The sequence below is a fragment of the Tauraco erythrolophus genome, chromosome Z (genome assembly GCF_009769465.1).
Source record: "Tauraco erythrolophus isolate bTauEry1 chromosome Z, bTauEry1.pri, whole genome shotgun sequence".
Classification (NCBI taxonomy): Eukaryota; Metazoa; Chordata; class Aves; order Musophagiformes; family Musophagidae; genus Tauraco; species Tauraco erythrolophus.
The window spans coordinates 85,094,418-85,108,512 of NC_141496.1; the positions used below are offsets into that span (position 1 = coordinate 85,094,418).

The 14,095-nt window shown below is 39.6% G+C and overlaps 1 protein-coding gene across 1 annotated transcript in view; it reads left to right on the forward strand.

Annotated features, from left to right (window-relative positions):
* The window catches only part of PIP5K1B (phosphatidylinositol-4-phosphate 5-kinase type 1 beta), a 115,519-nt gene that overhangs the window by 73,508 nt on the left and 27,916 nt on the right, over positions 1 to 14,095 (forward strand). Inside the window, exons 9-12 of the mRNA XM_086629004.1 lie at positions 5,953 to 6,164; positions 8,554 to 8,637; positions 8,739 to 8,787; positions 9,337 to 9,421. Coding sequence (XP_086485130.1) covers positions 5,953 to 6,164; positions 8,554 to 8,637; positions 8,739 to 8,787; positions 9,337 to 9,421 — 430 coding nt within the window. The remainder of the gene's footprint in view (positions 1 to 5,952; positions 6,165 to 8,553; positions 8,638 to 8,738; positions 8,788 to 9,336; positions 9,422 to 14,095) is intronic.

The window sequence follows — 14,095 nt, forward strand, 5'->3', positions numbered from 1 at the left end:
AGGGTCATATCTCCTAAGTTTCAGGTCTGGGTATTATTTTCATCACTGCTGATTGAGCCATTTGCCATGAAAGTCTCAAGCTTTGTGGCATGAGTGAATATCTGTTTTGTGCTAGAGCAGCAGTGACAGAGACCTTGTTCGATCAAATTTATTCACTGGATTTTTCAAAACCTTTAGTAGTGGGGAGGGGTTGTTGGTTTTCTTGTCTTTTTTCCTACCTCAAAGGGTCTGTGCAGATTATTCTTTAACCGAAATAATTTCAGTGACCTATTCTACAGCATGTCCTTACAAACAGTAGTGTTGGCATAACTTGAAGGAGTATTGAACTGCAACATAGGACAGAACTAATAGATGGCATGGCGTGGAAGTGGAGAATGTGCTCATCTTGGATCATAGAATCATAGAATGGCATAGGCTGGAAGAGATCTTAGAGATCATCTAATCCAACCTCCCTGCCATGGGCAGGGACGCCTCTCAACTAGACCAGGCTACTCAAGGCTCTGTCCAGCCTGGCCTTGAACACCTCCAGGGAGGGGGCATCCACAACTTCTCTGGGCAATTTATTCCAAAGTCTTACCACTCTCGTACTGAAGAATTTCTTCCTAAGATCTAATCTAAATCTGTTCTCCTTCAACTTAAATCCATTTCCCCTTGTTCCTGGATGAAGGGCCTCTGCCAGAAATGGTAGTTTGAAGAAAATGGACATGGAATGGTACTGCAGATCTCTTGTATCTTAATATATAATCACTCCTGTAGTATCAAGTGAAATTCCAAATTTCTTTTTACTTCTGCTTTGAAAATCAGAAAAGAGATTGTGATTTTTAGGAGTGTTAGTTAACAATAAGTTTCAAGAATTCTGTGGAAATGGGAAGTGACTCCACATATGCTTTGCGGGGATTGGTGTTTTATTTTCTTGGGATAGATTGTTTCTAAACCAGATTCATCACTAGGTGTTTGTCATCTGCACACTTGTTTCTAAGAAATGCTTAATTTGCGAGATAGTCCTTTATTTTGTGAGATTTTTATATGTCTCCTTATGTTGGAGAGTAATTATTGATTTGATCTAAAATCAGTCTTTTTTCTGTTATGTTGATTCCTATATCCCTTTTCCAGAATACATAGGAGAGGAAATGCTTGTTTGTATGGTTATCCTTTAGGTTTTGCATTTCATAAGCTTAGGAAATTACATTTTTTTGAGTAGCATGTTCCTGGATTCTTTTATGAAAATGACCTGCTCTCTTGAGTTGTTTTGTGTGGTTAGCAACATGAATGCAGATTTCTCTGTCAGACAGTGCACAGCTTGGACTACATCTAAAATAAAAATGAAATTTTATGGAATAAATACTTCCTTTGCTCTATTAGTCACTGGCTGATATATTTGAGCGTAACCATGTCTCAGACGATTCACAGAATGCTTTAACGTCTGATTTGCTCAGAGAAGAGATGATCTGATTTAGGGAGCTATTTTCTCATGTTCTGAAGCAACGTCTTTTATGATGCCATTTTACTGGGGTTTTTGTGTGGTGTGAAAGCAAAATAGTACTTGAGGCTAGAAGGGGATGAGTGGCGTTTGCCATCTGGGAGTTGTCAGAGCAGCTAAAGCCAGTCTTGCAAGCAGTACTTGGTGACCAAGTGACAACATTGTGTTGACAGAATCTGTGTAGCTAGTGAAAAAACACATATGTAAACGCAAACTAGATGAACAATTTAATGTCAAGTTAATGAACTGAACATTTACTTGTCATTATCAAATACAACACTTAATCATGATGTATACTAAAAAATAAGAATATTCTTGGCAAAATCTCCCAGTGCCGTTTTGCTAGCAAGGTGCATTTCAGGGTGGTTACATGAGTAAAGATAGAATTTTTCTCAATTTAACTACTCAAAGGTTGTATTTCTGGGAGTTAATGTCAGTTTCTAGTGATCTCACATGGATGACATCAGATGTTTTACAGGGCTTTCTTATTTTGCTATGCACATAGCCCTTTAATACTGTGATTTGTTTGAGTGTTTTTTCATTAGATTAGGATCTCATTTTGGTGCCTTTGTGTCAAAAACTTGCTGCTGCTTCTCAAAAGCAGTGCCATCTAAAATCATCAAAGCTACTTGCAAGCAACCCTCGACCCAGACAAAGGCTTACGCCTTTTTATGTTCTCATAGGGTGCTGCATGTTCAGAAATAGTTTTGTGTGCTGCATTCTGTAACTTTTCCTTGGTAAACCAGATTAATTTCTACACACAACAGTAATTTGTGATACTTACACATTTAAAAAAAAAAAAAAAAGATTTTTTATTTTAACTGTTAATCATGATACATATGTGAGAACCCTTGAGATATATTCAGCTGGAAATCCCACTGCAGTCTAAACAGTTGGACACAAAGAAAGTTTTTGTTAAATGCTAATGTCTGAGATTCTTCCTTGTTATTCTGGTTAATTATTTCTCATCAGAATTTTCCGTAGAAACAAACAGGGGACTAAAACATACCAAGATCTGGTCAAAAGATGTGTATTTGCATCAGGAGTGGCTGTTTTGGTTATCAAATTTTGAAGAGTAGGTGATCCTCGTTGGTGGACGAGAAGCTCAATATGAGCCGGCAATGTGCTCTTGCGGCCCAGAAGGCCAACCGCGTCCTGGGCTGCATCAAGAGGAGCGTGGCCAGCAGGTCGAGGGAGGTGATTCTCCCCCTCTACTCTGCCCTCGTGAGACCTCACCTGGAGTATTGCGTCCAGTTCTGGAGTCCCCAACATAAGAAGGACATGGACCAGTTGGAGAGGGTCCAGAGGAGGGCCACGAAGATGATAAGAGGGCTGGAGCACTTTCCTATGAGGACAGGCTGAAAGAGTTGGGGCTGTTCAGCCTGGAGAAGAGGAGGCTCCGGGGTGACCTTATAGCGGTCTTCCAGTACCTCAAGGGGGCCTACAAGAAAGATGGGGAGAGGCTGTTCAGGAGGGCCAGTTGTGATAGGACAAGGGGTAATGGTTTTAAAATAGAGGGAGGTAGATTCAGGTTGGATATTAGGAAAAAATTTTTTACCATGAGAGTTGTAGAACACTGGAACAGGTTGCCCAGAGAGGTGGTGGATGCTCCATCCCTGGAGACGTTCAAGGCCCGGTTGAATGAGGCCCTGAGCAACCTGATCTAGTTGGAGATATCCCTATTCCTTGCAGGGGGGTTGGACTAGAGGACCTTTGAAGGTCCCTTCCAGCCCTAACGATTCTATGATTCTATGATCAGAACTGTATATCCAACCAGTAGGCAGACAGAGAGGAAGATCATATGACAATGTCCTAAAGACATTTTGTAGACTGGACAATCCTGCCTCTGAGTAGGACCATGAATAGGGTGTCAGGGAGACAAGGGCTAGAGTTCACATGCCATGTGCTGTTTGTAAGAACATGTACTGCAGTTAATCCATTGGATGTGCAGGTGCTCCAATTTCATAATGAACTGGAATAGCAAAATAGCTACTTGTTTTTATGATGTTTTTCAGTAATCCTAGAACAAAGTCATAAATAGTCAGAGATTTTTAGCCCATTGTATAGTACGAGTAGTATGGGTTGAAGCGACAGTGGTGAATTGATGCAGTCAAAAAGATGAATTTTATCACATAAGAGGTCCCTGTGGAAGAAACAGCAGCACATCATACCACAGCCTTCCGTGAGGCTACATCCAATCCTAGTCATAGGTTATGTAATTAGTGCAGTTAGACCATGATGTGTCTAATGTAATCTAGTTCAAAAGGCAGTAGAGAATAGGTTGAAGGCAGAGCTGTGAGCAGTTCTGTTTATAACTGTCAAATAGCAGTGGTGATGCTTTTTCCAAACCCAACCAGCTGCTGTAATCTGGCTTTGCATAAACAGTGTTGCTTACTGTACTGCTAAGGTAAGTGTTTATTATAGAGGATGAATTGTTTCGGGGTTTTTTTTTTCAGCCTACCCAGAATCTACTTTAAGTATTTGGTGGAAAACATCCACTGATTACATATTTTTAATGAATACATTATACAGTAATTTCTTTTTGAGAAAGTCTGAGTAAAGGCTAGCAGTAAGCAAGCAGTAGAGAAAATTCTAGAACTTAATTGGCACCAAGTGTCTGTGCCTTTGTACCTGTTAGTTGCACTATTTTTGCAAATGTTGATTGTTAACCAGGAATTTATTAGCCACCAACGCTACCACGCAATGCATAATAACATTTCATTACCTTATTGTATGGTAATTTAGAATATGCTTTTTTGTTGTGTCCTGGAACCCTGTTTGAGTTCTGTCATTAGAGGATGCTGTGGAGTACTGAGAGCCATACCTTAGCAGCCTTTTTCTTGTTCCATTTGAAACAACCCACCTCTGTGCAGGATTACTCTGAGTAGTATCAAACTGACTATGTCCTCTAAACTCCTCCTTCGTGTCTGGCAGTCAGAATGAGGCTGTGCCTTTCTACACTTAAAGTACAGTGTGTTATGCTTTGTTTCTTCACTTTAAATGCTTACAATGGTGCTAAAATTAAGACACTATGTTCTTCATGGAAAATAAATGCCAGAGATTGAAAAGAGTTCAGCTGTGTTGTACATTTGGCTTCTACTTAATACAATGAGTACATAAGAAATACAGATGGAGCGGAACAAAGCTTTCCTACCTCTTTGCGTATGTACTTGGACATTAGAGTTAAAATTATTTCTGAGGTTTTGTGAAGTAGTAGACTCTCTTTTCCTCCTCATACAATTTCACAGACCACTAGACTTTCCTGGTGGTTGCCAACAAGTCTCTTTGTCGATTTGCAAAATGTGCCCTAGGGTTCACAAGCCGTCTCAGTGTTTTGTGTGAAAATATTTATACTTTGATCGCCTTCATCAAAGTGACATACCTGCAGGTACTGCTCTTTATTTGTCGTTTGTGCAAAATCGCGTTTTGTTCTTGTTCACGTAAAAAGATGGACTATTGCCTCTTGATTTCATGCCAAAAATTACACTATTATCTTAGGGTGTTGTGTGCCAAAACATATCATGAATCATTGCTGATCTGCATGAGGTAAAGGAGAGGTGAGTGGCACAGCTTATCCTTCCTGGTTGCTACTGGTTTTTCTCCCTGCACTTAACACTGCTGTTGTATAAGATACTTAATCCAATTGCTGTCTGCTAACAGTTTGATTATGTTACTAGATGTGATCACAGCTTGTTTTAGTTCACGTTTGCATGTTGACTTGAACTGTATTTCCTTTTAATGGCAGTATGCCAGACTTCATAATGATGTACCTCACTAGAAACCTAGAACAGTACATGTACATGAAAGAAGAAAGGGAACTCATGTACTGACAGAGGCAAAAATAGTTGGTAGAGCTAGAAAAGAAGTCTGCTTGGTTAGGTCATGCTTCAATAGAACTGCCTTTGCAGTTTAGATAATATTTAGCCTAATTGAGAGAGAGTCATGTTTTTTGTACCCAAATCCCATCAGCTGTTAATGAGAGGGTGTTAGCAAGTGCGCCTTTTGACATTTGAAAGTTCTCCAAGAATGCTTTCTCGATTATAAACAGGAGATGGAAAGGAGGTAGAGAGTAGTCTGGGCAAAAATGCTAGGTGAAGTCTGGAACATGCATTAGAGGTGACTTCAAAATGTCTATAGTTCATAAGTATGTCATGAAACAATTATCGATTATTTGCTATAAATAAAAAGGTGCTGACTGGACATGTCTTCCTTGACTACAAACTAATGTCAGGTTACATTTCAGCTATGCATCTTTCTCTCCCACTTGTAACAAGAGCATTGAGCTAATTAGCTAACTAGCACTCTGACTTATGTGAGATAGTAAAAATTTTTGTTTGATTGTAATTAAAGAACCAGAGAAACTTCTGCTTTGAAGGCCTATTTTTAGTTAAGTTTTAGAAAGGCTGCTGTGTAGTTCGTATTGTATGTAGTCTTTTTTTGTTTCGGTACAGCCATTTCTTCTTTGTTGGTAGGTTCTAGAAAGTTTTAAGATCATGGATTACAGTCTGCTTTTGGGAATCCACATACTGAACAGTAACATGAAGGAAAAAGAAGGAGAGAGTTCCCAGAGCACATCAGATGCAAAACGTCCTGGAGGGCAGAAAGTTCTCTATTCCACAGCCATGGAGTCTATACAGGGCCCTGGGAAGTCGGGGGACTCTGTCACCACAGAGACAGCAAACACGTAAGTGCCATAACCTGCTCTTAAGGTTACTGTCAAAACTTGTACATTCTGTTTCTTCGGTCTATGCCACTTGATATTAACAGGCAAAACATTCAAGAGTGCACTGCATTTCAGAAATTGAAAGATTAAGCCTTTATTTTTTTTCCCCAAATACTCGACTCTCAAGATTTGTTGCAGTGCAGGAAATTAAAATGTTGATTGATCATCTTTAAATACATCGTAGCAAATTTGAGTAGTTCAGAGTGACTTATGTATGCACAAGTGCATTCATTTGTAACAGATGTTATGAGACAGGTACAAGAGTCCCAGGTATAATCTGATTTTAACTGGCAGCAGCCTGATGAGCCATAAGCAAAAACTATTTATTAACATCGAAATAGATGTTCCTACAGTGGTTATTTTCATCTCAAAATAGCATACTCAATATGTAGAACTGTGTCTTCAGCCACTGAAGTGCAGTCATATCCATGCATGATATTTCCCCAGGTTAGAAACTGTGGCTTTCCTCTTATTTTTCTGTCTAGCGAGAACTGAAGCAGAAATTTAAGTATATAGACAATAGTTATTCAATTGTTTCCTTTGAAATACCTTCAGTGTTAATGAGAGCATTATGTTCACCATTCTCATTCTGTATAATCAGTCCTTTATTATAATGAGGGTTTAATTTCAAATTAAGGATTTACTCTTCTGGTTCTCTAGGAAACTGTCTAGGTAAATACAGTGATGATATAGAAACATGTGCTTAAACCTACAGCAAACAAATGGGAGAATTGGGATATTTAGCATTTATAGAGGGTTTCCAGATATTCAGAGCTCTTGAACGTAAATTAGACAGAGCTGAATTTCACTCAGTTTTTACAGCATTACTCATGCTCACACGGAAGATGGTGAATGCTCTTGTATGGTGGCAGAGGTATTTCACTGGCAGTTTTGAGGGGTGTTGGGTTTTGGTTTTGGTTTGGTTGTCTTTTTTAACTAAAAGCCAAAACTGATATGTCATCCGAGAAGGTCTCTGTAGTTATTATGTATGGAAACGCATCCTGACTCCCACACCACTTGAGCTAATGTAGTGCTGCCCACATCCTGAGCAGTGTAGTACTACTGCTGACAGCCTGCTGCAGCAGTTGAGTCCTTCCTTGGCCCCTTGAACCCTCTCCTCTCTCGTATTGACATAACTGGCAGAGTGGCAAACCTCACTAAGGTGGATGAAAATAAGCGTAGGTCTTGCAAAAAAGACCCCTAGGTCAGTCTTCTGCTGTGGTTCATTACAAGGCCATGTAAGCATGAGGATGAGAATAGATACTCAGCAGCATTAACTGCTGCTTGTACTGGATTGAATTTACAGTCATAGCTTCCAGGAAATGCTGACGAAATATAGTTTTGTAATCCACTTAACACTTCTGCAAGTCTGACCAGTCGATTGAGCTGGAGTTTACAGTAACAGGGTTTTACAGTAATTCAAACTCCACTTGTTCTTACATGGTTTCCTTGGTGCCTATAATATTTTAAAAAACTTCCTCTCCCCCCCAAAAAAAAACTGTTGAGTAGACGATAGCCCTGTTTTGTCAAGGGAAGGGACTACTGTGCTTTGGCAGAATGGGGAATATATTCTCGACTATGTCTTTAGTACTTGATTCAGGTGTGTATTACTTGCTTCTCAGACTGTTAAAAAATATTTAGAGGTATTGCATGTGTTGCATCTCCAGTCTCTTCTGGTTTTATAGTGAATCCATCAGTGCCAACAGAAACTGACAAACTGAAAATTGGATTTTAGCTTGTGGTTCTGAAAGCAATGGACCCTTTTTTCTAGGTGGTGGAGTAGGAAGAGGGTCTCAATATGAGCACCTTGTTTTTTAAGGTCATGGCTGAGTAAATACTCTGAAGCAAGTGCAGATGCAGGCAATCAGACTTTTTAGCTCTGTATTGTTACTTTTTCTGTCGCTAGAAATTTAGGAAAAATGGCTACTTAATTTTTAGTGAAAAATATAGAAAACAACATTTTCAGACTTGAAGTAATGTGCAGACTTTCTACAGTTTTGTTACATGTGATCAATAAAGTGATAAAATTGTCCTTTAGCTAGGCAAAATGATTTATTTTGCTTAGTAATAAACTGTTGTTTTTTCCAATCTTTGGATCAGCTAAATATTTCCACTTCTATCTAAAAGTTATCCCAAAATACTCTTCATTTGTAATGGATATTTACCACTGGATCTTAATACTTTAGGTTTGCCAGTTAAAATCAGTTGTATGTGAAGTTACTTTGCACTGTAGCATCTAGCTTTAATGTTGTGCATATTTCTTTGGGTTTGCAAGTGGGTACAGTTCACCTGCTAATGATGAGAGATGTCATAAAAGACAATCTAACTATGTTTTTGTTGTTTCTCTCAGAATGGGAGGTATTCCAGCTAAAAGCCACAAAGGAGTAAAGCTGCTTCTATTTATGGGTATTATTGATATTCTTCAGTCTTACAGGTAAGTTGAATTTCAAGTTTTTATTGAATAAGCAATTCTGAAATTACTTACGAATGTGGAAATTTTATAAAGCAGTTCTGATTTTGGTTTTATATGCTTAGATTAATGAAGAAGCTGGAACATTCTTGGAAGGCTCTCGTTTATGATGGGGTAAGTAGATTTTTATTTTTTTTTAACTGCTGATACTTTTGCTAATGGAACTGGCAACTTATGTTGACCAGGAAAGAGCTGGCTCCGGTGTATTTGTAGTCTACCATCACTACATAGTTCGAGCTGTTGCTGATATCCTTTAAGTCCGTTTCCCAATACACGCTCTGATTTTATTTGTTGATCTTTCAAGAAGAAACTAAAATTATCAGCTTGTCCTTGTAACTTACACAAGACAGTGGCCACTTAGCAGGACATGGACAAATCTGTAACTGAGAAAGGTATGTGATGTGACAAAAGGCATTTTGAATGCTAGGAAGATTTTGCAGAATATGGCTGCCTAATTCATAACTCAGCATTTCATATATGAAGTACTTAAATAAAAGTTCTTGAAGTAATTAACCTTTGAAAAGGAAGGGATTAGGGTTCACTTGTTTAGAGTGTGCCTGAAATGTATGATATCATTTACCTGGGGTGTCCAGCTTCTTTCTTGACAATTTGCTTGTGAGTTGGTTATGGAAAGTTTGACTGAGACCTTTTTCAATCTTGTAGGATACTGTTTCAGTTCACCGACCAAGTTTTTATGCAGACAGATTTTTGAAGTTTATGAGTACAAGAGTTTTCAAGAAAGTTCAAGGTAAGAACATTGTCACCTTTATTCTTTTAGATATTTTTGTAATCATTACTTTATAACACTCCTGTCTTGGCAGTAAAAGAATCCTTTCTTCAACGTCATGTAGCACTTACATTGAGAAGTTGAGTTTCTTCACTGGAGCTAATGGAATTGTACTTTAATAGTAAAACCACAAAGAATTATTTGCTATGTATGTTTTGTCACATCAGGGACATCTGAAGGTAAAACAGATTCCCTTATACTAGCGTTGATATAAAAATAAATTTCATTATCTGGTGACATGTGCGGTTCTGCATCTGTTATTCATAGGAACACTCCCATTGGCTTTATTTAATTTCATAGAATTGTAGAATGGTTTGGGTTGGAAGAGACCTCAAAGATCATCTAGTTCCAAGCCCTCTGCCATGGGCAGGGACACCTTCTGCTAGACCATGTTGCACAAAGCCTCATCTCGCCTGACCTTGAATACTTCCAGGGATGAGACATCCACAATTTCTATGGGCAACCTGTTCCAGTGCCTCACCACCTTCGTAGTGAAGAAACCACCCTCATAGTGAGGAATAATTTCCAAAACTAAAAATTGTTTACATACCACCTCCAGCATGTTTGAAAAGATAGACATTCTTTCCTTTCATATGGATTTCTTCTGTGCTTTATCAGGAAAATAATCAGAAGTTGGATATTAATAAAGTCTTTTGTCTTTGTCACTATCACCTGTTTCTAGTCTTCCCCTCCATTTCTCCTTCCTTAATCTTTTTAATTAATTCACAAGAGTAAGATACATACCACTGTTAGTTACTTACAGGGTGTGGTGGGTTGACCTTGGCTGAAACACAGATGGTCACTAAGCCACTTTATTAGTCCCCTCCTCAACTGAACAGGGGAAGAGAAAAATATAACAAAAGACTGGTGAGTTGAGATAAGGACAGGGAGGTCACTCAGCAATTACCGGTCACGGGCAAAACAGACCTGACTTGGGGAAATTAATTTATTACCTATCAAATCATAGTAGGATAATGAGAAATAAAACCAAATCTTAAAATGCCTTCATCTCACCCCTCCCTTCTTTCTTCCTGGACTCAACTTCTGAATTCTCTACCTCCTCTCATAGAGTGGTGCAGGGGGACGGGGAATGGGGATTGCTGTGAGTTCTTCACACGTTGTCTCTGCTGCTCCTTCCTCCTCATTCTCTTCCCCTGCTCTAGCACTCTCCTCCACAAACTTCTCCAATGTAAGTCCGTCCCGCAGGCTGCAGTTCTTCACAAACTGCTCCAGCATGGGTCTTTTCCATGGGGTGCAGTTCTTCAGGGACCGACTGCCCCAGCATCGTCCCCCATGGGGTCACAAGTCCTGCCAGCAAACCTGCTCCAGCGTGGGCTTCTCTCTCCACGGGACCACAGGTCCTGCGAGGAACCTGCTCCGACGCAGGCTCTCCATGGGGTCACAGCCTCCTTTGGGTGCATCCACCTGCTCCAGCGTGGGGTGTCCTCCACAGTCTGCAGGTGGATCTCTGCTCCACTGTTAACCTCCATGGGCTGCAGAGGGACAGCCTACCTCACCCTGATCTTCACCACACGCTGCAGGGGAATCTCTGCTCCAACTCCTGGAGCAACTCCTCCTTCTCCTTCACTGACCTTGATGTCTGCGTGGTTGTTCTTCTCACATAACCTCACTCCTCTTCTCTGGCTGCTGTTGCACAGCAGTGTCTTGCCCTTCTTAAATACGTTATCCCAGAGGCGCTTCCACCTTTGCTGATGGTCTTGGCCTTTGCCAATACCAGGTCCATCTTGGAGCTGATTGGCATTGGCTCTGTCAAACATGGAGGAAGCTTCTAGCAGCGTCTCACAGAAACTACCTCTGTAGCCCCACTGCTATTCAATTTTGCCACACAAACTCAATACACAGAGGAAAGAAAAAAAGGCAAGATAAACCCGCCATCGCTACAGTGGGACTTCACTACCAAGAGCTGACCAAAGGCTTAAGTTTAAGTCTTGCAGCAACAATGTAACTGTTGAATGTCACTTCCTTCTAATAAAATTAATTGATTTCTGTACCTTGAAGTAGATCCTGAAACTGTAGGTCCTCTTAAGGCATTGGGGATGGAGGGTAGATTGATCCTGTGTAGGCAAGTTCTTCCTGTATGTTGAGGTTTAACCCTGGTGGGCAGCTGAGCTCCGCAGACGATCACTCAGTGTCCCCCGGTGCGATGGGAGAGAGAATCAGAAAGGTAAAAGTGAGAAAACTCTTGGGTTGAGATAAAGGCAGTTTAACAGGGAAAGCAAAAGCTGTGCCTGCCAGCAAAGCAAAGTAAGGAATTCATCCACTACCCATCAGCAGGTAGTTGTTTAGCCATCTCCAGGAAAGCAGGAATTCATTGTGTGTAATGGTTACTTGGGAAGACAAATGCCATAACTATGAATGTTTGCCCCTTGATCTTGTTTACCCCATCTTTTATTGCTCAGCACGATGTCATAAGGTCTGGGGTATCCTCTGGTCAGTTGAGGTCAGCCATCCCAGCTGTGTCCCTTCCCACCTTCTTGTGCACCCTCAGCCTCCTCACTAGCAGGGCAGTGTGGGGAGGCATTGATGCTCTATAAGCACTGCTCAGTAATAACTAAAACTTTGGGGTGCTACCAACACTGTTTTCATCACAAATCCAAGACATAGCACCATAGAGCTACTACAGATAAGATTAACTCTGTCCCAGCGCTGTACCTTCCAAAGAGTACAAACACTGCAGTAACTACCAAGTAGGCATATGAAGTTAGATTTCAGCAAAAATATTGGAGAAATAGCTGTCACATTTTATTTCTTGATTCCAAACTGAAAAGAATAAAAAAATGTTGCCTTAGTCTCATGGAGTAAGCAATATAGATATTTTATCGTAATCTGGGTACAGCTGTGAAGCAAAACAACAGAATTTGCAAGTATTAAGGAACAGATTTATTTTCAGACTTGCTGCATTTAGCCTGACTTTGAAAATTAACAGGGAAAAAATAGCTGTCGTGCAAGAATACGCATCTTGAACATAAATTCGTATGTTCGTATCTACTTGAATTATAGTTCCTCCAGATATGATAGATATATTCTCATTGCACAATCAAAAAAAAAAAAAAAGCAACAGACTTACAGGGGAAAGCTGAGGGAAACTGCACTAAAAAAAAAAAAAAGAAATTAGATATTTTAAGTAGAGTGAAGGAATCTTTAGAAGACAAGGAGAGAATTTGACTTAACCCTAATTAATGATTCCCTGTATGCATGGTATGTTGTGACTACTATTTATGAAAGTAAGACTTTTGGAGAGTCTTATCAATATTAATGAATTGATGGATAAGTCCTCTATGACTTGGTCAGACTACTGAAAGGAGATTCGGTCTGAAGCATCGCAAGTGCAGAGAAGGATGATGATGACCGCTGAGACGCATTCAGTGTGTGTGCAGTGAGGAAGGCTGAAGGGAAGCCCTGATGAATATGTAGCAAGGCAAAGATGAGTGCTTGGGGTTCCTGTGGCCCAGGCTGCCCTTTGGGGAAAAGCTGTTCTGGTTACCTGAGCCGTGAGGTCTTTTTCAACAATTATGGCAAATGATATAAAACCTAGACATACATATCAGGTGGTTTAAATAGTATGTGTCCATACTAACTTACTGCTTTACTGCCAAATTGTTTTTTAAATCTGTGAAGGTGCTGAAATTACACTTCTTTTTTTTTTTTTTTTTTTTTCCGGTAAGAGAAGGGCTGTTTCTGCTTAGCCTCTAGGAAACAGTGTTTTGTGAGTTCCATGGCTTTTTATAAAGCAGAGTTCTTGACAAATACTTATAAATTGCCTGGCTAGAACTACGTCATTTATAGAGGAATTTATACTCCAAAATGGATCATAGTTAGCAGTTTGATGTCCTACTTGTGGAACTGTATTTGGTGTAGAGTTGAATGTGGAATGTACACTTGGCTCAAATACTACAGAAAAGGCATTGAACATGTGGCATTGTGTCAGACTGATAGAAGATGTTTTGTAAATACCTTTTTGACCAGTGTCACTAGTCTCTTAACATTGTCATTGGTTATCTGGAGTGAGAATCAAGTCTATGTGCATAGAGGTAGACCAAAATACAAATGAAGGATAAAACTAAATGAGATTTAAGTGAAATAAGAATGACTAAGGTGCTAGCACAAATTAACAACTTAAGTTATTAAATGTTAAATCCTTCAGAAAATGATGATTAATATAAAAATAAAAGAATCTGATATAATATGACAAGATATGAAGCAAAATTCAGCAGGAGAAAGGACCCTCCTGAGACTCAGATCTCTTAAACCCTAGAACAATTTGGCAGAGAACTAGTGGGAGATCTATTGTCTGAGACAGTAGAGGAACTACTTGATACTTCTGTCTGTTGGACAAAATAAATATCTCATGCAGCCATATATGTTTCATGATCATTTGAGACTTTTTCCAGTTCTTTCTAATTCTGACTGCTAGATTTATGTCAGCACAAGACACAACCTGTTCTGTATTTGAAAACTACAGTGTACAATTAAGGACATCATGCCTGATTTTCTGTGTAATCTTAATTTGTCTGTCTCATTTTTCCAGGCTATTAACCTGTCTTAATATCCTACTGATCTGCTCTGCATACATTGATCTACTCTACTTTTATGTGGATTAATGGTTAAAATGCA